Source organism: Mastigoproctus giganteus, chromosome 1, assembly GCF_048544385.1.
Source record: "Mastigoproctus giganteus isolate SK-2022 chromosome 1, ASM4854438v1, whole genome shotgun sequence".
NCBI classification, from domain to species: Eukaryota; Metazoa; Arthropoda; class Arachnida; order Uropygi; family Thelyphonidae; genus Mastigoproctus; species Mastigoproctus giganteus.
The window spans coordinates 230,761,540-230,785,201 of record NC_143575.1 but is presented as its reverse complement, the minus strand read 5'-3'; the positions used below and the strand labels follow the sequence as shown (position 1 = coordinate 230,785,201).

The 23,662-nt window shown below is 37.0% G+C and overlaps 1 protein-coding gene across 4 annotated transcripts in view; it reads left to right on the top strand.

Annotated features, from left to right (window-relative positions):
• Positions 1 to 23,662, top strand: part of LOC150091589 (E3 ubiquitin-protein ligase arih1-like) — a 268,953-nt gene that overhangs the window by 78,477 nt on the left and 166,814 nt on the right. For all 4 annotated transcript variants that reach the window (XM_090384745.1, XM_090384752.1, XM_090384760.1 and 1 more), the window contains 2 exons: positions 2,241 to 2,333; positions 13,439 to 13,494. In XM_090384745.1, the coding sequence (XP_090240871.1) occupies positions 2,241 to 2,333; positions 13,439 to 13,494 (149 nt within the window). The remainder of the gene's footprint in view (positions 1 to 2,240; positions 2,334 to 13,438; positions 13,495 to 23,662) is intronic.

The following is a 23,662-nucleotide window of genomic DNA, read 5'->3' as shown; positions in this document are numbered from 1 at the left end:
AAGTAAACACTGGCAGTGAGCTAGATGATCTTGTAATAATTGAGAGTAAAGTGGAGGAGAAATTGTTGAAGATAAATACAAGAAAAACACCTGGGGTGGATGGGATCTATCCAGTTATATTAAAGGAGGCAGCAAAGGAAGTAAGCAATCCGTTAGCCATAATTATGAGAGCTTCCTTGGACTCAGGGGAGGTACCCACAGACTGGAGATGTGCAAGTGTAACCCTAATTCACAAAGGAGGATCAAAGGCTGACACAAGTAATTATACACCTGTGAGTTTAACTTCTGTCCGAGGAAAATTAATGGAAGCACTGGTTAAAGAAGCACTGCAGGATCATCTTGACAAGAATTCAGTTATAGCTCAGACACAACATGATTTTGTTAAGGGAAGGTCTTGCCTGATGAATTTGATTGGATACTATGATGTAGTCACAAAAGAATTGGATGCAGGGAATAACTTTGATATTATATATTAACCCCAGGGGCTCACATCTGGTGAATATGGGCTTGGCACACCCAGGGTCCTGAGCTGGATATCATCATTCTTCTCTTTCTTGGTGATTCCCTTCTCTCTCTCTCTCTCTCTCTCTCTCTCTCTCTCTCTCTCTCTCTCTCTCTCTCTCTCTCTCTCTCTCTCTCTCTCTCTCTCTCTCTCTCTCTCTCTCTCTCTCTCTCTCTCTCTCTCTCTCTCTCTCTCTCTCTCTCTCTCAGAGTAACTTGGGATTTTTTTTGGCTGGTGCAGCATAAGCCTCAGGCTTCGTTGCACCATATAGATAATAATAATTTGGATCTTAGAAAGGCTTTTGATACTGTTGCACATGGAGGACTGCTGCACAAATTGGAGTAGTGTGGCATTGGTGGCAAATTGTTGCTATGGATAAAGGGATGGTTGAGTGGCAGAAGACAGAGTGGTAATTAATGGCACTGCTCATCGTGGACTAATGTTATTAGTGGAGTCCCTCAGGGTTCAGTGTTGGGTCCATTGTTATTTTCTGTATTTATAAATAATATTCATGATGGTATATCAAGCTTAATGTCCAAGTTTGCAGACGATACAAAGGTTGGCAGGGTTGTTAAGGACACTACTGACACTATGCTGCTGCAACAAGATCTGGAAAGGTTGAGCAGATGGGCTGAGAGGTGGCAAATGAAGTTTAACATTGACAAATGTAAAGTACTACATAGGGGGAAACAGCAACCCCAGAGCAACGTATCAACTCTGTGGTATTACACTGACAGTGGTAGAGAATGAAAAGGACCTGGGGGTAATTGTGCAGGCAGATATGAAGTTTTCTGAGTAGTGCAGACAGGCTGCAAGAGTAGCTCGTGGTGTCTTATCAATGATATACAGGAATTTTTCTAGCAGGGATAAGGAGGTGATTATTCCCTTGTATAAGGCAATGGTCGGGCCGCACCTTGAGTACTGTATACAGGTCTGGAGGCCTTATTTCAAGAAGGATGTAGAGCTGCTGGAACGAGTACAGAGAAGGGCAACAAGTTTAGTGAATGGAACGAAGGGTTGCTCTTACGAAGAAAGGCTTACGTTTTGCAAATTACAGTGTCTGGAGACTAGGCACCGGCGAGGTGATCTGATAGGTGTACAAAGCCTTGAATTGTTTGAGCATGCTCAATGCTGATGGGATTCTGCCTCTTGCTCAGAATAATCACCTGAGAGGGCATAAATTCAAATTGAGGAAAGACAGATGTGGGATAGATGTGCGGAAATTTGCCTTTAGCCAGTGGGTAGTTGGTTGGTGGAACAGACTTCCATCCGTTGTGGAAGTTGGTAGCCTAAATAAATTTAAGGCTCAGCTGGACAGGTATTTCGAACGAACGGAGGGGTGAAGTGGAATGGGTTTTTTTTTTTTTTTTTTTTGGCTGATGCTGCATAAGCCTGCTTTCTTGCATCATATGCCTCTACTAATGCTAACACCACGACACAGGACTCTACACCTAAACTAGGCAAAAAAACATTGGCACTGGACCTTGGATGATTGGAGACAGGTAATGGATGAACTGTGACAATCATCCAAATCACAAAGACTTGGTCATGTCACAAGGAACTGTTCAGGCAGGTGGACGGTTGGTATGCTGTGTGAATGCAAGTTTGTTGCAGATTTCTTTTAGATTTGCAGATAGATGTCAATGAAACTGACATTTATCAGTTCCATGATAAATTTAAGTGCTGTTTATTGATCAGATGTCTATATTGTTAATGTGTTTGACTTTTTTTTTTTTAGATGATGACCGGTTTAGCTTGTGGACATCGTTTTTGTACAGAGTGTTGGACTGAATACCTCACAAATAAGATTATGGATCAAGGAATGGGCCAGGTATGTTTTTTTATTTTTTTAAACTCTTCCCTCTCCTCCTTCTCATGAATATTGTTTTTCATGTGTGAAAGAAGAATGTAATGTTTTTAACATCACTAATTTATGAAAATAATCTCAAACAAGTACTCTTTAAATTACATAGAGTTAACTTAAGCATTTAAAGATCTTTCCAGATGTGTTCAATGCTAAGTTGTTTTGCAAATAGTAGAATAATCTGGGGAAAACTAGTTAAAATGATAATGATGAACCTTCTGTGATTAGAAGCAGTAGGCTAAGTTAATTTGTTTGTATTGATCTTGACTCAGTCATGAATTTGCTGCATATTTCCATGTTTTTATAAGTGTATGCAAAGCAAGTCTATCCTCATTGGATTTAAAATTTATTTTTGTGTGTGTGCCACTGGGGTTCATTTGACTGAAGGATAGCGAATCTGCATTTTAAGAGATTGAATAATCATTTCATAAGTTATTTTTTTAATTTGATTTTAACGAGCATTAATATCTGGTTTAGATGGTAATGATGGAAATGTATAGCTTAAGACTACCATAGAAAGTGGGGTAAATCATCTTCAAAGATTGACTCCTTTTCCATTATTATTGTCATCATTCTGGTATGCGAGTCCATCAGAACTAAACTGTATAGCAATCAGGTTCTGCTTAATGACATTACTCAAGCGAGGTAATGTTATTAAACAGTATTGTTAAAAAGTTTCCCTATAAATTCACAATAAATTCTATCAGATTTAACTGGTTGTAATTTCTGAAACAATATGGCATTAAAAATTGTGTTCCTTTCCATGCAATCTAATGGAAGTGTTCTGGATGTCTGAATATACATATGTCTGAAGTATTGGTTGTATTGACTATAGCTTCATCATGCTGTAGAAGCCGAATGGGAGATGATCTAAATCTTTTTAGTTAAGCAGTAAGATATTTATGCAGAGAAGCAAAAATATTTTGATACTATATCATCTTTTTAATATAAAATATGAGAGCTAGAGAAAATAAGTGTTACATTAAATAATGAAATACCAAGTTTTGCAAAATTTTTGCAGTGAAATGAAGCATAGGAATTTTTTTTAAGTAAAACTTGGAACTTTGTTCATGAAAAAGGATGTATTTATCTTACCATAAGAATTGGATAAATGCTCTTTTGAAGATACTAATATTAATGCCCATCAATAAACCATATTAAAACTGTCTATAATTATAGTAAAAAATACAGTAATTCTGGATTATAGTAAAAACTGCATTATTTGAAACCAGAAAATTCAGAAAATTTTGTTAATTGGAACATCTTCACATACAGTGGAATATAGAATTCTCTGAATTCAGATTATCTAAAACATCGACTATCTGAACCAGACCAGGAATTAATAGATAACATTGTACATGTATGCTGTGCATATATTATCAATTCATTTATGAGTATATCAGTTAAAATATTTTAACAGTAAAGTAAATTTAGCATGTGGCTCTTAAGAAAGCTAGATGTACGTTCAGTTAGCAATATCAGGTGTAAAATCCGCTTTATTGTCCTTATTTGTCCTTATTTTTTATTTATTTATTTTTTTTTTATGATAATCCAAAACATGAAAGGTATAAGAACTAATGGTACTTCAGTACCATGTATAGGTTGTGAAGACTGAGAAGACAGGAAATACTTGTTGATATTGGACTTGTTTTTTCAGATTGTATTTGTAATTTTTGAGAAATATGTGAAGACAGGTTGTCACAAAAAATGGAAGTAGAAGGGATAAATGAGAAATTGGAAAAGTTAGTTCTGTGAGCATTTATTCATTGTTCAACTCTAAATTGTGAATTTGGAGCGAACAGTAAATAGGTGCTGACTAATTCAGGCATGTGCTTGGACTGGTTTGGAGGAGAGAAACGGGAATTGCAGATGCCAATTCACAAGATCACTGCCCATGGAAATGTATATAGAATAGGAATGCAGGTGAAACTGAAAACCTGTGTGACAGAGTTTGTAAGAGAAATGTCATTAAAGCAATTGATATAACTGTTTTTGCAGTACTGTATAGACATTACTGTTAGAATTTTCTGTTGTTATAATTTGAAAATTGTATGCAACTCTTTTGTTTGATTTCAATATTTGGGGATACTTTGGTTCCTCCCGACACCTCCATAGCCTGGTGGGTAGGAGCAGCAGTGCGTAGCGCATGCTTCTTGATTGGACCAGGGTTCGAGCCTGTGACCACCAAATACGGAGAATGTGGAAAGGTCAGGGAATGACCACTGCATATCCCCGGAGCAATGTGACCTTAGTTGCTAATGCTCCTAAAAACCAAATAACAACAACAACTTTGGTTCCTCCAGTGATGGCAGCAGACTGGCCATCAAGGGATTGGACTTTCACATTAGAGGAGACATCATTATCTGCAGATCAACATAAATTGCTAATTTTGTTTTATACAAGTAGCATTACTAAAAGATAAAGCCACGGTTTATCTAAAGCTCAGGGCATCACTGAGACAGCTTTTTTCGATTTACTAGTCTCATAGGTGCCTCCGTGGGCAGGAGCAGCAGTCCGTCGCACACGTTTCTTGATTAGACCGGGGTTCGAGCCCGTGCCCACCAAATGTGGAGGATGTGGAAAGGTCAGGGAATGATCACCGCATATCCCCGGAGCAATATGGCCTTAGTTGCTAATGCTCCTAAAAAAACAAATAACTAACTAACTAGTCTCATCTGATGGAAGTTTACTAATTCTTATTAGATGACAGGTGGCGTCTGTTAGCAGACATGTTGATTTGTGAATCGTTTATTGAATCTACTTAATATAACGTAGATAATCTTGTAATAACCGAGAATAAAGTGGAGGAGAAATTGTTGAAGATAAACATAAGAAAGGCACCTGGGGTGGATAGAATCCATCCAGTTATATTATAGGAGGCAGCAAAGGAAGTAAGCAAACCCTTAGCCATAATTATGAGAGCTTCCTTGGACTCAGGGGAGGTATCCATGGATGGAGATGTACAAATATGACCCCAGTCCACAATGGAGGATCAAAGGACGACATAGGTAATTACAAACCTGTTAGTTTAACTTCTGTTCCAGGGAAATTAATGGAGGCACTGGTTAAAGCAGCATTGCAGGAACATCTAGACAAGACTTCAGTTATAGCTGACACACAGCTGGGTTTGTTAAGGGGAAGTCTTGTCTGATGACCAATTTGATTGGATACTATGATGTGGTCACAAAGGAACTAGATGCAAAGAATAATTTTGATATCATATATTTGGATCTTAGAAAGGCTTTTGATACTGTTGCACATGGAAGACTGCTGTTCAAATTACAGCAGTGTGGTATTGGAGGCAAATTGCTGCTATGGATAACAGGATGGTTGAGTAGGAGAAGACAGTGTGGTAATCAGTGGACACTGCTCTTCGTGGACAAATGTTATTAATGGAGTCCCCCAGGGTTCAGTGTTGGGTCCCTTGTTGTTTTCTGTATTTATTGTTGATGGTATATCAGGCTTAATGTCCAAGTTTGCAGATGATATGAAGGTCGGCAGGGTTGTTAATGACACTAATGACAGTAGGCTGCTGCAACAGGAAATAGAAAATTTGAGCAGGTGGACTGAGAGGTGGCAACTGAAGTTTTACATTGACAAATGTAGAGTACTGCATGTGGGAAGCAGTAACTCCAGAGTAACCGTTTCAACTGTGTGGTACTACACTGACAGTGGTAGGGAATGAAAAGGATCTGGGGATAATTGTGCAGGCAGATATGAAGTTTTCTGATCAGTCAGACGGTCTGCAAGTAGCTCATGGTGTCTTGTCAATGATATACAGGAATTTTTCTAAGGAGGTGATTATCCCCTTGTATAAGGCAATGGTCAGGCCACACCTTGAGTAATGTATACAGGTCTGGAGGCCTGTATAAAGAAGGATGTAGAGTTGTTGGAATGCATGGAGAGAAGAGCAATGAGATTAGTGAATGGAACAAAGGGTTGCTCTTATGAAGAAGGGCTTAAATTTTTCAAATTACAGTGTCTGGAGACTAGGCACCTGCGAGGTGATCTGATTGAGGTGTATAAAGCCTCGAATGGTTTGAGCATGCTCAGTGCTGGTGGGATTCTTTCTCTTGCTCAGAATAATTGCCTCAGGTGGCATACGTTCAAATTGAGGAAAGACAGTTGTAGGATAGATGTGCAGAAGTTTGCCTTTAGCCAGCGGATAGTTGATTGCTGGAACAAACTTCCATGTGGCATTGTAGAAGTTGATAGCTTAAATAGATTCAAGGCAGAACTAGACAAACATTTGGAGCTAGTGGATGGGTGAAATGAGAAGGTTTTTTTTTGGCTGATGCTATATAAGCTTGCTTTCTTGCATCATGTGCCTTTACTAACGTTGTCGTTTTTGGAACCAAAATGTCTCCAAATACATAAATTGAGAGTCGAGTTATATACAGTTCACAAATTATTTCAAATTGTTTAAGAATAAACCCTGCAACTTTTACCATTCTGCTGTCATACAAATGAAAGTCTCGGTTCCAAATTCATTGTGGTAACTTTTCATTTGTTTCCTATACTTTTTCCAGTTGCTGGAATAGCTTTCCTTCATATTTATTCCCTAAAAATAACCCATTTTGTTCTACTTCCTAACTCCAACCAAGGGATTAGAATACCATAGGTTTCAGCAGTCTTTCTTGTCTTTAAATTTGACAGTTAGAAACAATTTTTTTTGCAAATGTGAAATATTATGAGTACAGGAACTCCACAACTTACGTAATACTTGATGTACGCAAATTCGACTTTACATAAGTTGGCTGGTGCAAACTGAAAAAAATAACGAAACATATTTTGCATCCCGTAGGAATAACAATAAAAGAAAAAAAAAAAAAAAAAAGAAATAGTATCGTGAAAATATCGTAACGTTGAATCCAGTAACAAATTTTTTTTTTTTTTTTTGGTAATTTGTTTCAAGACCTTGGAAGTTGGAATATTCGCTATATTATTAAGCTATTTATCTCTCTAAAAGGTCATCCTTATAATGGAAATTGCACTACGCTTTCATCGTTATCATATTTTCTGTTATAAGAATCAATTTTGAACGCCTTTGTGATATTTTTTTAAAACACATTTCTGGAGGTCACAACCATAAAACAATAAAAACAATTTGCACTTTCTGGTTTATTGGGCTTTTCTGTTAGCACAATCTATTATAAACGGGTAGTAAACTCTATCTTATTGCATTTTCGATAATTCCGATAACTGGAATTGTGTGGGTTTTTATGGTGAAATGAGTTCACTTCACTGAGATCTTCAATCATATAAAAAACAAATTTTCAGAAACTTCTCTTTATTCCTATTTATGTATTACAATGATGAAGGAAAAGGGACCAACAGAAAGTGCAAATGCTGGCAGTACCAGGAAACGAAACAAAATTGATTAAGGAATACAAAGCAGGAAAAAGTTTGTCATCTATTGCAAGGGAACTAGGTCTTGCTGCTTCATTGAATACTATTTTAAAGGACCGTGCATATGTAAAAGAACATGTCGAAGGATCAACACACTTAACATCAACAGTGATCACAAAACAGTGTTTGGGTGCTATATCGAATTGGAAAAGCTATTAATAATATGGATGGAAAATCAGATTCAGAAGTGAGTGCCCATGAGTCTAATGACCATTCAAGCAAAAGCAAGAAGTATTTATGAAGATATTAAGAATAAGTATGGCAAACCCCATCCCAAGTTCATGGCAAGCAACGGGTGGTTGAATTGGTTCAAGCATGGCACTGGTTACCAAAACATTAAAGTATGCAGTGAAGTTGCCAGTGCTGATTCTGCAGCTGCAGAGAAATTTTGTGATTTGTTATAAAAAATTATTGATGAAGGCGGCTATTCAATGCAGCAAATTTAACGTTGATGAGACTGCTCTGTATTAGAAAAAAAATGCCTGATTGAACATGTGTTGCTAAAGAGGAAAAAACAATGCCAGGTTTCAAGGCTTCAAAAAACAGGACCACGCTCTTGCTTGAGGCTAATGCAGCGGGAGATTACAGATTAAAACCACTGCTTGTGTGCCATTCTGGAAATCCTCATGCATTTAAGGGCATCAGTAAAGCCACCCTACCCTTCATTTCTGATTGAACCAGAGAGCATGGATAACAATATTTCTCTTTGAGGATTGGTTTAAATGTTGCTTCATTCCAGAGGTTGAAAAATATTGTAAAGACAACGATGTTCCGTTCAAGATTTTGCTTCTGTTAGATAATGCTTCTCGATATCCTTTGCATCTATATTATTTCAATTCGAACGTAAGAGTCATATTTCTACCGCCAAATACGACTTCACTCATCCACCTTATGGATCAGAGTGTTAGTTTGAATTTAAAGCATACTATTTATGCACGTTTGCTCAGGCATTGTCTGCAGTAGACTGCGAGAAAAACTTACATTTGGAGACTTTTGGAAATCTTACATTATTTACCACGCCATCTTAAACATTAATAAGGTCTGGGCAGTAATTACTAAAATTGTTTAAATGGTGCATGGAAGAAAATATGCCCACGGCACATAAAAGGCTTCAAAGGATTTGAAAAAAGACTAATCATATGAAGAGTTTACAGATAAGCTTGTAAAGGTTGCAGAGCTACTTCAGTTGGAGGTTGATGGCAAAGATGTGGAGGAGTTAATAGAGGAAGAAGAGAAGGAATTATCTAATGAAGAACTTATTGACTTGCAGGCAGCGATAGTGAAAGAAGAAAATGCTGAAGAAGCTCAAGGTGAACCAAATGAGGAGCCAAGATGTTTCATCACCAGAGAGAGGTGGCAGTGGCATTTTGTGAAATTGCACCAGCAATGAAGATGGATCCTGACAGCGAACGATTCTTAAAAGTTAACAGAGGGGTGAATGATATGCTTGCTTGCTACTAAGAAATCTATGATGAAAAGAAAAAAAAGCCACCATCCAGTCATCCATTAATATATTCTTTCGTAAGGTTGAGCAGCCAACCCCTTGTAAATCTCCACAGCCTTCAACCTCTGCAGCAGCATACTTATCAGCTGAAGACGTCGATTCTGGCAACGATGCTCAAGAGGTAAAACTTACTGACGTTATGCCTATCTCCGCTTTTTTTGTAATTTTATAATTTTTAAATTTTTTAAATTGCACGCTTTTGTAATTTTCCCTGTGCATGAGAGAGAAAATTGAATAAATACAATAAAAAAAAAAAAAAAGTAAAGTGCAGCCATTATCAACCCACTGCAGGATGGAAGCCTCCTCAACAATTCATGTTGAGGGAAATGGACCACAATTTACCACGCTGGTCTAATGTGGGTTGGCAGATCGACTGTATTCAGCAGGCAGGGGCTTGAACCCCGGTCTACTCAGAGTGTGTGCTACTGCACTCCCGCTCCTGCCCACTCGGCTACGGAGGCCGTCCATAAATACAATAAATAATTCTATATACATGTTCATCGAACGTGTTTTTTTTTTTTTTTTTTTTTGATTCAATCAATTCAGCGAGCACAGTTGTGAGTGCTGCACAAGCATGAGGGAAATTTTGACATGTAGAGTTCTGTGGAACATAATCCTTACGTGACTCAGGGAGTTTTTGTTTGTTATTTAGTTTTTAGGAGCATTAGCAACTAATGCCATATTGCTCCGTGAATATGCAGTGGTCATTCCCTGACCTTTCAGCATCCTCCGTGTTTGGTGGTGATGGGCTCGAACCTTGGTATAATCAAGAAGCAGTGTGCTACACACTGCTGCTCCTTCCCACCTGACTATGGAGGTGCCGAATCAAGGAGTGGCTCTACTAGTTGGTATTGCCTAACTTCCAGTATCTCCTGATAAACTTCCAAACTGCAATTTTCGTAATGCAGTAAGCATTGATCACCATTTAATTTTCCTTTATCATTTTTCTTTAAATGCATTTTGAAATCATCTAGTTTATTTCTTGTTATATTTTTTTGGTGAATTATTTATCATCATTGTTAGGTTCTGGTTTCTATCAGAAGGTTAGAATGCATGGAATGCCATTGTGATTTAAAAAAAAAAAAAAGGTAAACTACAGCCATCATCAACCCACTGTAGGATGGAAGCCTCCTCAACCACTCATACTGAGGGAAATGGACCATAATCTGCCATGCTTGTCCAGTGTGGGTTGGCAGATCGACCGTATTTAGCAGTCAGGGACTTGAACCCCGGTCCACTCAAAGAGTGTGTGCTACTGCACTCCCATTACTTGGTTGCTAACTGCTTGATCTTTTGTTAAGAGCTTTGCCAACATCTTTCAATAACTTCATCAGTCCACTTTCTTCTTGATCCTCTCTTCTTTTTCAGTGTCTCATTAATTGTCATTGTCCTATTTCAGTTTTTTCTGAAAATGTGTCCCTGCACATTTAAGTTTTCTGTTCTTTAATATATTTAGTAATTTCAGTCATTCAACAGTCAAGTTAAAGAGCTTGCTGTTGGTTACATTACACATCTAATTTAACTTCAGGAGGCTTTGTCAAAGCACATATCTTTCTGATGTTGATCCTGAGGCCATGATCTTGAACTAAAAGAGTAATGACTTGCTCTTACAGTTCAAGTCATTTATTCTTATTCATTTGTAGTATTGGTTGCTGGTTCTTATATTTTTTTTTCTATAGACGTTGAAAAGAACATGTAGCTTTACTTTACTTTTATTTTATTTTATTTATTTTGTTATCAATTATCTATTTTTTTTATCTATTTTATTATTTATTTATTTATTATTATTATTTTTTATCTATTCTATAATTTTGCCTTTGATTCTATATTCTGCTGTTTGTTTATTATATGTGCTGTGGTTTTGGGGTAATATATATGGACACAAGTCTGCAAATTATGCGATCAATCTTTATACTGTCACATAAAATGCACGATCCATTATTAACTGTTAAGCTTTTATATTGATGAAATTGAAACAGTTACAATGCAGTTGCAACTGGTTCATTTCAGCCAATGTATCAGCTTAAAAAAGGAGTTATAAACTTGTCTGGCTACAGAGCATCAACAGAAATTTATTTATTTTAAAGGTTTTCTGTTTGTTCTAAGGATTTTTTTTTTTTTTTTTTTATGATTCACAAAAGGAACTGGAAGGTGTGGTTAATAGCTTGGTTGATAGTTCTTGAGAGTATTTTTAGATGGCCCCCATTCATTTAAATGTAATTTGGAAGGCTCATAATGAAAGAAATTCTGAAGTGCAGTGTGTGGGGGGGATACTTCTGTGAGCTGTCTTGAATTTTTCAGCCCCCACAACCTGAAAATCATTGTGTGAAAATAATTTTACAGATATATCAAATGATGAAGATCATGTGAACTTTAAGTAAATAAGGCACCTCGTACTGATGAAATTTGTCCAATTATGTTAAAAGAAACAGCAAAAAAGAGTGCCTTTTGGCCATAATTATGAATGTATCCTTGTATTCAGAGGAAGTACCTATAGATTGAAAATGTACAAATGTCTCTCCAGGGGTATCAAAGGCTGAAGTGAGTAATGCAGACCTGCAAGCTTGAGAGATTTTATAGGATCATCGTGGCAGGAATACAGTTATGTAAATCACAGCATGGATTTCTCATGGAGTTATGATTGAGTAACAAAGGAACTGGAACAAAATATAATTTTGACATCATATACTAAGATTTCAGTAAAAGTTTTTTTTTTTTTTTTTTTCCTTTTTAGACTGTTCCCTGAAAGACTGTTGTACAAATTAGAGCAGTGTTGCATTAGGGACAAATTACTGCTGTGTATAAAGGGATGGTTGAGTGGCAGAAGGTGGTTATAAATGGCTACTTCTCTGCCTCTGTAGCCGAGTGGTCAGGAGCGGGAGTGCAGTAGCACATGCTCTTTGAGTAGACTGGGGTTCAAGCCCTTGACTGCTGAATACGATCGATCTGCCAACCCGCACTGGACCAGCGTGGCAGATTATGGTCCATTTTTCCCTCAGTATGAATTGTTGAGGAGGCTTCCATCCTGCAGTGGGTTGATAATGGCTGCACTTTTTTCCTCTTCAAGCTTATTATCTAATTTTGCAGCTGATAGAAAGTTGGCAGAGTGGTTAATGACAGGCTTTATACTGCAACAGGACCCAGAAAAATTGAGCAGAATTGGCAGTGGACGTTCAACATTGATAAATGCAAGATTACTACATACAAGCAGCAATAATTCCAGAATAACTATTTGGTTATTCTTGGCTTATTACTATATTGCATATGCAATTGCTACTCATATGTTGGTATACTATCACACTCAGGTTGATGGAGAATGAAAGAGATCTGGAGATTGATTGCGAAGATTGTTGAGTGTGAAGTGCAAACAGGCTGCTAGGATAGCCCATGGTGTTCTGTCAATGATATACAGGAATTTTGCCAGCAGAGACAAGGAAATGATTATTCCATTGTATAAAGCAATGGTTAGGCCACATCTTGAGTACTGCTTACAGGTTTAAAAGCCTCATTTTAAGTAGTGAGGGTCTCTCTTCATTTTAAGAATTGTGGATCTCTTGAAAATGAAAACCAAATTAGTCACGGACATAAGACTTAAGTTTTGAAAATTGCAGCTCTTGGAAAAGCTGGGCACCTTCAAGGAAACCTGATTTAAGAGTTTAAAGCTCTGAATGAATTAGCTAAACTAAATACCGACTCCTACTCATCAATACTGCTATGTATATGGCATCCTACTCTATCATACAGTATTTTTCTCTCCTCCCCCCCTTATTGCTTAGTTTTATGTCTTTTGTTTATGGTATATAATCTTCACATCCATCACTGTAGAGTTCTTTACCATGTTTGGTCCATCTTGCAGCATAATTTTATCCTAATTTATAATCACCTTGTCATTTATCTTCTGTTGTCCTGTCATGTAATTTACATCCACTTTCTAGAGCATATATCACATGATACAGCAGCAGAAGTTGATGCACACATTTTTCTTGTATTTTTTATTATTTTTTTTTTTCTATCCAGTTTTGCTTCTATAAACTTTTGTTTTAAATATGCTTCCCTTACCTTTTGGTGAATTATTAAATGATTTTTATTTATATCTTAACAGTTTATCAGCAATTTTTCCAGAAATTGGGAAGATATAAAATTTCTTTTGTTCTTCTAGACAATTGCATGTGCAGCTCATGGTTGTGACATTCTAGTAGACGACCAAACTGTAATGTAAGTAATATATTGCTATTTTGAATTTTGTATTGATACTTATTTTGTGTAAAGTATCAGTAAAGATAATTTGATAAGAAAGAGAATTTATGGCCAGTGTGTATCTGCCAAATTACATATTTTACTATAAGGTGATTCCATGTCAAGTGGCCTAATTTTGAAGATGGTCTCTGCTCGACCATCTTCAATTTTGTTGAAACTTGGTGTAGATGTTTAAACAGGTTTTCAAAGAAGCTGTGCAAAAATTCAGTTCAAAATATAGTATGCTTGAGCACCAGCACCTTTTTTGTGGAGGTCACTTGTGTTACGCGGAGCAAATCACAAATTTTCAAAGTTTTAAGTGTTACTGTTGCACAACATTGAGAGGTAGAGCTCTGAAACTTGGTATACCTAGTGACTTTTGGCAGAGAATGCAAAACATTTGGCATCCAGGCTCAAAAACTTGCACATTTTCACAATATGGTCAAACTGGCAGCAAAAATTTGTTGTGACAAATTTAAGCAAGACTTTTGAAAGTCATAACTTTGAAATAAAAACTTTTGGTATCTTCTTCTTTGGGCATTCCATTTAACATCTGCGTGAATTCAGCCTAACTAAATATGAGCTCTTATACTGCTGGCTGAGATATTTTCCTTCAAAGATACTCAAAATTTGAAAGTAAAAATTTGATCTATCTTTAGAGACAAATATCTTAATGTAGGACACCTTCAATTCTCTCGTTTTTGCTGTCATTGGAAAGAGCAGGTTTTAATCAACAAGAATCATGGTTTTTCAGTTTTGTGTCTTGCTAATAAAATGTTTAAGGCCTAAAAATGGCCTTAAACATTTTATTTTCCACATAATATTTGCATACTTATTTGATGATGAAGTTTCCCATCTCAATAAGGACAGAACTATTTCATTTACAAGAGTGAAATTTTCTGCAATTGCTCTGCCCTTTGGTTTAAGGAGAAAGGATGCACAAAAAATCTATTTTTTTCAATGGGGTTGCAAATGGCAAGAAAAGAAATGAAATTGCATGGGTTTCTTTAGTGCAAGTCCCCAAGCCTGAAAAATGGTCTTTATTCAGGATTCCAAGAATAAAGATGTTCTATTGATGGGCACAGCTTCTAGCCTGGTTTTATGTCTACCCTTGTTAGGTCTTTCAGGTAGTCTGCCATTGACAAATCAATTGGTTGTAAACTTTTTTTTCACCATATGATTTTTCTTCTGGAAAGAATTGCAACATGAACGTTGCAATAATTCAAATTTTGTCAAAAGCAGAGCTTCATGATATAGACATTGTCTTCTTCACCCAGTTTTAATCCACAATGTCAACCTATCAGCTGGTCTTCTTCAAATTCAAATTCTTTAAATAATTTTAACCCAGTTTTACATGTATAGGATAGCACATGACATTTAGAATTATCCATATGACCGATGGTGAATGAGTTCAGCTTATCTCTAGCAAAATCTTCTAATTCCATAGCTTTGATGCTGACTAATAAGTGGACGTTTCTGCAAGCAATGAAAACTTAATTAACTTTATTACAGTCAAACAATAAAAATAGAGGAACAAAATAAACAAACTGTTCATCACGAAGATAAAACACATTAATAACAGCATGGTTCAAATATCAGCTATTTATACTTTTTTTGTATGATTCTAAAATATTCCAGAGTTCTAGAATGTTCATAAATTTTTTTTTTTTTTTTTAATTCTAGAATTTTCTGGAATTTTAGAATATTATCAGTATTCCAGAATTCTAGAATATTCTATAATTCTTGGGTATTCTTCTAGAATATACTCTATTTCTAGATTATTCTAAACACTTGGAAGGATTAAGGAAGTGTTCTGCAACAAAAAAGATCTTACAAAATAACAATACACACATTGTAGGTGGTAGATGACTTTCATCAACCGGTGAAATACCACCACTTTGCTTATTGGAGGCTTGAAGTGGTGAAACCCATGTTTAGTCTCTAGAGCAAAGTTGCCGGCATCCCCCTTCCCCCATACTTCTTCAACCCATGCACGGTACTAAGTACTATAGGTTTTGATACCTTTTGTGTTTGGGGTTTTCATAAAAAAAAAAAAAAACACCACATAAAACTACTTGATGTTTAGGCTTAATTTTAAGGCCTTAAGTGCAAAGACACAAAACAGATAAACCATGATCCTTGTAGCTGAAACTCTGCTCTTTCCAGTGGTGGAAAAAACGAGAGAATTGAAGGTGTCCCACATTAAGATATTTGCCCCTTAAATTAATTAAATAAAATAGGTCAAATTTCACTTTCAAATTTTGAGTTAATCTTTCAAGGAAAATATCTCAGCCAGAAAACAAGTATAAGAGCTGATATTTAGTTAGGCTGAATTCGTGCAGTTGGTAAGTGGAATGTCCAAAGAAGAAGGTACCAAAGGTTTTTATTTAAAAGTTATGACTTTGTTATGTCTTGCTCAAATTTGTTGCGATAAATTTTTGGTGCAAGTTTTAGACTGCATTGTAAAAATGTGAAGGTTTTTGAGCCTGGACAACAAAAGTTTTGCATTCTTTTCCACATGTTATACCAAGTTTCAGAGTACTACCTCTCGCCGTTGTGCAACAGTAACACTTAACTTTGAAAATTTTTTGCGATTTATTCTGCATAACACAAGTGACCTCCACAAAAAAGATGCTGGTGCTTCAAGCATACTATATTTTGAACTGAAATTTTGCACAGCTTCATTTGAAATCTGCTTAAACATCCATTGAAGATGGTCTAGCAGGGACCCCTAGGCCATTTGACATGGAATTGACCCTGTAGTAAATTACAAGTTGCACCAGAAATTATATTATGTGAACACTGGGATGATGTACATTTGATAGTCCTTTTTTTTTTTTTTTTTTTTTGTAATTATTATTCTTATTATTATAAGATTTAAGTTTTATTGGACCTTGGCTGTTTGAACAGTCAGATGCAGTTTCTCCCATTGTGCTATTATGGCATCTTATTATTGCTTCATAACAGCCAAAAATTTTTATGAAATCTGTGTATTATATATTGTGCAGATCACATCAAAAAATGAGATGACCTCACTGGCTGTAGATTTAGCAGGTGTTTGTTTTCCAGGTGTTTGGAGGAAAGTTCACATTTTCATCAATGAAGTACACTAGAGCGCTTCATACATTATAAATGCTGAAAATAAAGATAAGGAATTGTGTTTTCACTACAGTAGGTACAATATTTTTACTGGGATTATAAAATGGTAAGAACATAATGGAAGATTTTGACTGTTCATATCACACCTTCAGTTATTTTGTGACAAACTCATAACATATTGTAGTTTTAAATGTTTTTCACCACCCTTATGTAGAAATAAAACACAACGAAAATAAAAACTGGAATCTTGATAACTATGTATTTATAATAAATTATATTTGCCTGTATTTACAATAAATTATATTTAACTTTACAACTAAAATATATGAAATATACATTAAAATATACTGGGTTAAGAACAATAAAATACATTAAAATATACTAAATTAAAAACGATAAAACCATAGCTTTCGAAAGCTCCTGCCTCCTTCTTCAGCGGTATTTTCTTTGTTCTGCGGTGCGTCTTTAAATACCAGCAGGTTCACGGTACTCATCACGTGTTTCATTCCCACATGTTCCGTTCTCTTGTGTTATGGAATCAGAAGTGGCGCGAGAGTGGGTCATGTGGAACCGTTCATCCCTTCTGAGGATAGTAGCCTCAAAGAGGGGATGGATCCGCGTTCCTCTGTCTCTATTAATGTTCACTGTGGAACGGATCTGCAAACTCTCGAGCCACTTGCGGTCCCAGAACTTGTGCACCCGATCGGTGATGATAGCATCATCTGGGGAGATCTGGTGCTGCTTCTCCCAAAAATGCTCGGCCACGGCTGACTTACCATAATCCGCACTTCTTATTGCCTTAGTGTGCTCCCCCAGACGATCTTTGAGACTGCGTTTTGTTTCCCCTACGTAACATTTATTTCTACGTAAGGTTGGTGAAAAACATTTAAATTACAATATGAATATACCCAACCTCAGAGGCCTGTTTGAAGAAAAAGAAACTCATAAGAGTTTAACAGATATGGTGGACACGGTTTCCCTTTAATGAAACCATGCTGTGATTACATAATTCCATTTCTGTCCAGATGACCCTACACACACACACACACACACACACACACACACACACACACACACACACACACACATTATAAAGTAAAATAAAAGAAATTTAGCTTGAGTAGTGTATTGAACTGAAAGGATGGAGAAATATATTATATTAGGATAAACTGGGCTGATGTACATTTGAAATTTTTTTTTTTTTTTTTTTTTTTTTTTAATAAGATTTAAATTTTATTGTACCTTGGTATTTCAACAGTCAGGGGCAGGCTTACTGTTGTTGTTATTTGGTTTTTAGGAGAATTAGCAACTAAGGCCATATTGCTCCGGGGATATGCGGTGGTCATAACCTGACCTTTCCACATCCTCCATATTTGGTGGTCATGAGCTTGAACCCCGTTCTAATCAAGAAGCATGTGCTACGCACTGCTGCTCCTGGCTACGGAGGTGCCTCAGGCTGACTGTTCCATTGCACCATTATGGCATCTGTTTATAACTTTTCTGTTTCTAATAATCCTTTTCTTAAACAAGTGATCACAGCAAGTTACAAAGTGAATTTCAATACATTTTTTCTCCAATCAGTAGATTACAAAGTACAGTGGATTCTGGTTATTTGGCGCAAATCTTAAAAAACAGAAACCAATGGAGAAAATAGCCAGGGTTTACTTCGCTTAATTAGGACAGCATGCCGTTTAAATGGGGCAGGAGACTGCCCACCGGAGATTATCCTACGATTATCTCTGATGGTACCACGTGGTTCGGTCGAAATTCTGGAGGTCACAATCATAAAACAACAATTAGCAGTCACCTGTTCATTGGGCTTTTCTGTTAGTGAAATCTATCATAAATGGACAGTAAACTCGATCTTACTGAATTTGCGATAATACCGACAGCTGGAATTCTGTGGGTTATTATGGTGAAATGTGTTTACACTTCCATGAAATCTTCAATCATATAAAAAAAATTATTCAGATCTTCTCTTCATTCCTATTTTTAAAGCTTTGTAACTCGTTACTCCGTTCTCACTTGCGCGTATCGTGTTACTTGCAATTTGTGTGTGCTGTGTTCCTTGTTATTGATTGCTTATCTTTTTACTGTTTTAAATTTTAACCCCCACCCACAAATGTCAGTGAACAGAAATGTCAACTAGTTAGTATGTACATATTACAGTACGTATTAATTTTTCCAATTATCACGTATATTCTTCCGATTTTCACGTATCATTTAATTTTTTAATTGGTAAAGTTAAAGGGTAAATTAGTGCTTAATATATCTTTGTTTTTATATCCTGTGGATAATATTCCTCCTATTTTCGCTGATTAGAGTTGCTGTATAATAGAATTAAAATTCAATTCACAAATGTGATCACAATGACAAAATACTTTACTATGGTGAGTTCGTCGTAACATGATTTGATTGTACAATGAATCAGTTGTAAAGGGGGATACATTGTATTTTTAACTATTTACGTGAAACTTCGGATAATTGGGGTAGCCGCTTAATCGGGCCAAAATGCACTAGTCACGGTGTGTCCCAAATAACCGGAATGGACTGTATATTCAAGTTTTCATTTACGTAGTTATTTGATTACCATTCTTCAAAATAAAGAAGGAAGCCTACTAAATAAAAAGGAAAGATGCCTTTCTTCTTATATATATAACTGATCTTCATAACACACTAACTTCTTATTTCTTGGTTGCTGGAGGACCTGCTACTGCTTCCACATGCCAGGGCCGGTAACCTGTGGGAAAAGTTATCCTCCAGGGCTAAAAGAAGCGACTATGGATTATGACAACTACCTGCCACTCGAGCCTAGACACTCATCTTATCACCTAAATTGAACTGGAAGTGACTGATTTCAATTCAAGAGACTATGAAAAAATGAGAATCAGAAGGTATATCAAGCATTCCTTATATTACACTCTTTCATCCAAACCCATGAGTGCCCTTTCACTGTTTCTATTTTGGGAGTATTTAGAAAGTGTGGCTGATTTAATTAGACCTTTTTAGGCTTAGACCTAAATGGATGTCAAATGAACTAACGAGACTCATGACAGAGAAGAAAAATGCACGGAATTCATATAAATTATCAGGTGACATATTAGCTTATGGTAAATATAAGCTAGTCTGTAATCCAGTCACAAAAGAAGTTAGGTAAATGAAGGCAGATTACAAGAAATTTTTGGCAAAGGATGCAAAGAAAAACAGCAAAGACGTCTTTATTTTATATAAACTCTAGAAGGAAGTGGGTGAATCAGGTTGGTCCACTTGATATCGATGGTTTGACTGTCGACGATCCTGCTCAGATAGCTGACAAACTGAATGAGTATTTTGCATCTACATTCACACATGACAAATTCTGTAGTGAAATGAAGCACAAAAGTGTATTAAACTCTAACAAGGAGCTTAATGATTTTGTAATAACTAAGAGCAAAGTGAAGGAAAAATTGTTGAAGTTGAACATAAGAAAGACACCTGGGTTACATGGGATATATCCAGTTATATTAAAGGAGGCTGCAAAGGAAATAAGCAGACCCTTAGCAATAATTATGAGAGTAACCTTGGACTTGAAAGGTCCTCACGGACTGGAAGTGTGCAAATGTATCCCCCAATTCACAAAGGGGTGGGATCAAAGAGTGACATGATTAATTACAGACCTGTTAATGGCTGTGTAATGCAAATTACAGACCTGTGTAGTGGTAATGCAAATGGATCACCAAATCACAAAGGGGGTTCAAAAGGTGACACAAGTAACTATAGACTTGTTAGTTTAACTTGCGTTCCAGGGAAAATAATGGAATCACTGGTTAAAGAAGCATTGCAGGATCATCTAGATAAGACTGCAGTAATAGTTAAGACACAGCATGGGTTTATTAAAGGGAGGTCTTGTCTGACCAGTTTGATTGGATATTATGATGTGATCACAAAGGAACTGAATGCTAAAAATAATTTTGATATCATATACTTGGATTTCAGGAAAGCTTTTGATACTATTGCACATGGAAGATTGCTGTACAAATTGGAGATGTATGGCATTAAGGGCAAGTTGCTACAATGGATAAAGAGATGGTTGAGTGGGAGACAACAGAGTGGTAATCAATAGACACTGCTCTTTGTGGACAAATGTTGTTATTAGTGGAGTTCCTCAGGGTTCAGTATTGGGCCTATCGTTGTTTTGTATATTTATCAATGATATTGATGAAGCTATATTGGGTTTAATGTCCAAGTTTGCAGATGATACAAAGGTTGGTAGGGTTGTTAACGACAGTACGCTACTCCAACTAGATCTAGATAAGTTGGGCAAATGGGCTGAGAAGTGGCAACTGAAGTTTAACATTGACAAATGCAAAGTACTACATATGGGTAGCAATAACCGAAGAGAAACGTACCAACTGTGTGGTACTACACTCAGAAAAGTGAAAGTGACCTGGGGGTAATTGTCCAGTCAAATATGAAGTTTACTGAGCAGTGCAGATGGGCTGCCATGGCAGGTCATGGAGTCTTGTCAATGATATATAGGAATTTTGCTAGCATAGACAGGGAGGTGATTATCCCGTTATACAAGGCAATGGTCAGGCCACACCTAGAGTACTGTGTTACAGGTCTGGAGGCCTCATTTTAGGAAGGATGTAGAGTTGCTAGAACAGGTACAAAGAAGGGCAACAAGATTGGTGAGGGGAACAAAGGGGTGCTCTTACCAAGAAAGGCTTAAGTTCTGCAAACTGCAGTGCCTGGAGAGTAGGCACCCACAAGGTGATCTGATTGAGGTGTATAAGGCCTTGAATGGGTTGAGCAAGCTGAATGCTGATGGGATTCTTCCTCTTGTTCAGATTAAGAACCTGAGGGGACACAGTTTCAAATCGAGGAATGATAGTTGTAGAATAGATGTGGGGAAATTTGCCTTTAGCCAGCAGGTAGTTGATTGGTGGAACAGACTTCCATCTTTTATTGTGGAAGTTGATAAACTAAATAAATTTAAGTCTGAGCTGGACAGGCATTTGCAATGAATAGAGGAGTGAAATGGTAGGGTTCCCCTCCCCTGCTGATGCTGCATATGTTTACTTTTTGCATTGTATGCCTCTGCTAATGCTAATGTTAGTTTAACTTTTTTTCTCCAGGGAAATAATGGAGTCACTGGTTAAAGAAAATTGCAGGATCATCTAGACAAGACTGCAATAAGTAATTCAGATGCAGCATGCGTTTGTTAGGGAGAATTCTTGTCTGGCCAATTTGATTGGATACAAATGATGTTGTCACAAAGGAACTGGATGCAAAAAATTAATTTTGATACCCGGATTTCAGGAAATTTTTGATATTGTTGCACATGGAAGACTATTGTAAAAATTGGAGCAGTATGGCATTAAGGGCAAGTTGCTACAATGGATAAAAGGATGGTTGAGTGGGAGAAGAATGGGAGAATGGTAATCATTGGACAAATGTTATTAGTGTAGTTCCCCCAGGGTTTGGTGTTGGCCCATTGTTGTTTTGTATATATATCAGTGATATTGATGAAGGTATATCAGGCTTAATGTCCAAGTTTGCAGATGATACAAAGGTTGGCAGGGTGGTTAATGACAGTAATGACAATATTCTGATGCAACATATCTAGAAACGTTGGGCCGAAAAGTGGCAACTGAAATTTAACGTTGACAAATGCAAAGTACTGCATATGGGTAGCAGTAACCCAAGAGAAACATACCAACTGTGTTAGGTACTCGGGTGGTAAAGAATGAAAGAGACCTGGGGATAATTGAGCAGTCAGATATGAAGCTTTTTGAACAGTGCAGACAGGCTACCAGAGCAGGTCATGGGGTCTTGTCAATGATATGGGAATTTTGCTAGTAGGAAAAGGTGATTATCCCTTTGTATAAGACAATGGTCAGGCCATGCCTTGAGTATTAGATACAGGTCTGGAGGCCTCATTTTTGGAAGGATGTAGAGTTGCTAGAATGGGTACAGAGAAGGGCAACAAGATTTGTGAGGGGAACAAAGGGGCCCCTCTTACCAAGAAAGGCTCAAGTTCTGCAAATTGCAGCATCTGGACACTAGGCACCTGCGAGGTGATCTGATTGAGGTGTATAAGGCCTTGAATGGTTTGAGCAAGCTAAATGCTGATGGGACTCTCTTGCTCTGATTACGACCCTGAGGGGGGCATAAAATCAATTTGAGCAAAGACAGTTGTAGAATAGATATGCAGAAATTTGCCTTTAGCCAGTGGGTGGTTGATTGCTGGAACAAACTTCAATCTGTCATTGTGGAAGTTGATAGCTTAAATAAATTCAAGGAAGAATTGGACAAACTTTTAGAGCAAATGGATGGGTATCAAAAGCCTTTCTAAGATCCAAATATATGATATCAAAATTTTTCTTTGCATCCAGTTCCTTTGTGACCACATCATAGTATCCAATCAGATTGGTCAGACAAGACTTCCCCGAACAAACCCATGCTGTGTCCGCGCTATAACTGAGGTCTTGTCTAGATGATCCTGTAGTGCTTCTTAACCGGTGCCTCCATTAATTTCCCTGTAACAGAAGTTAAACTAACCGGTCTATTTATTGTGTCGCCGTTTGATCCAGTGCTCCGTAGCTAGGTGGGAAGGAGCAGCAGTGCGTAACACACGCTTCTTGGTTCGAGCGCGTCATCACCAATTACGGAGGTTATGGAAAGGTCAAGGGAATGACCACTGCATATTCTCGGAGCAATATGGCCTTAGTTGCTAATGCTCCAAAAACCAAATAACAGCTGTTTGATCCTCCTTTATGAATTGGTCCAAGGAAGCTCTCATAATTATGGCTAAGAGTTTGCTTACTTCCTTTGCTGCCTCCTTTAATAGAACTGGATAGATTCCATCCACCCCAGGTGCCTTTCTTATATTTATCTTCAACAATTTCTCCTCCACTTTACTCTCAGTTATTACAAAATCATCTTGCTCACTGCCAGAGTTTAATTCACCTTTGGCATTCCCCTCCCTGAGTTACTCCTCATGTGTGAATGGAGATGCAAAATACTTATTTAGTTTGTTAGTTACCTGAGCAAAATCATCAACAGT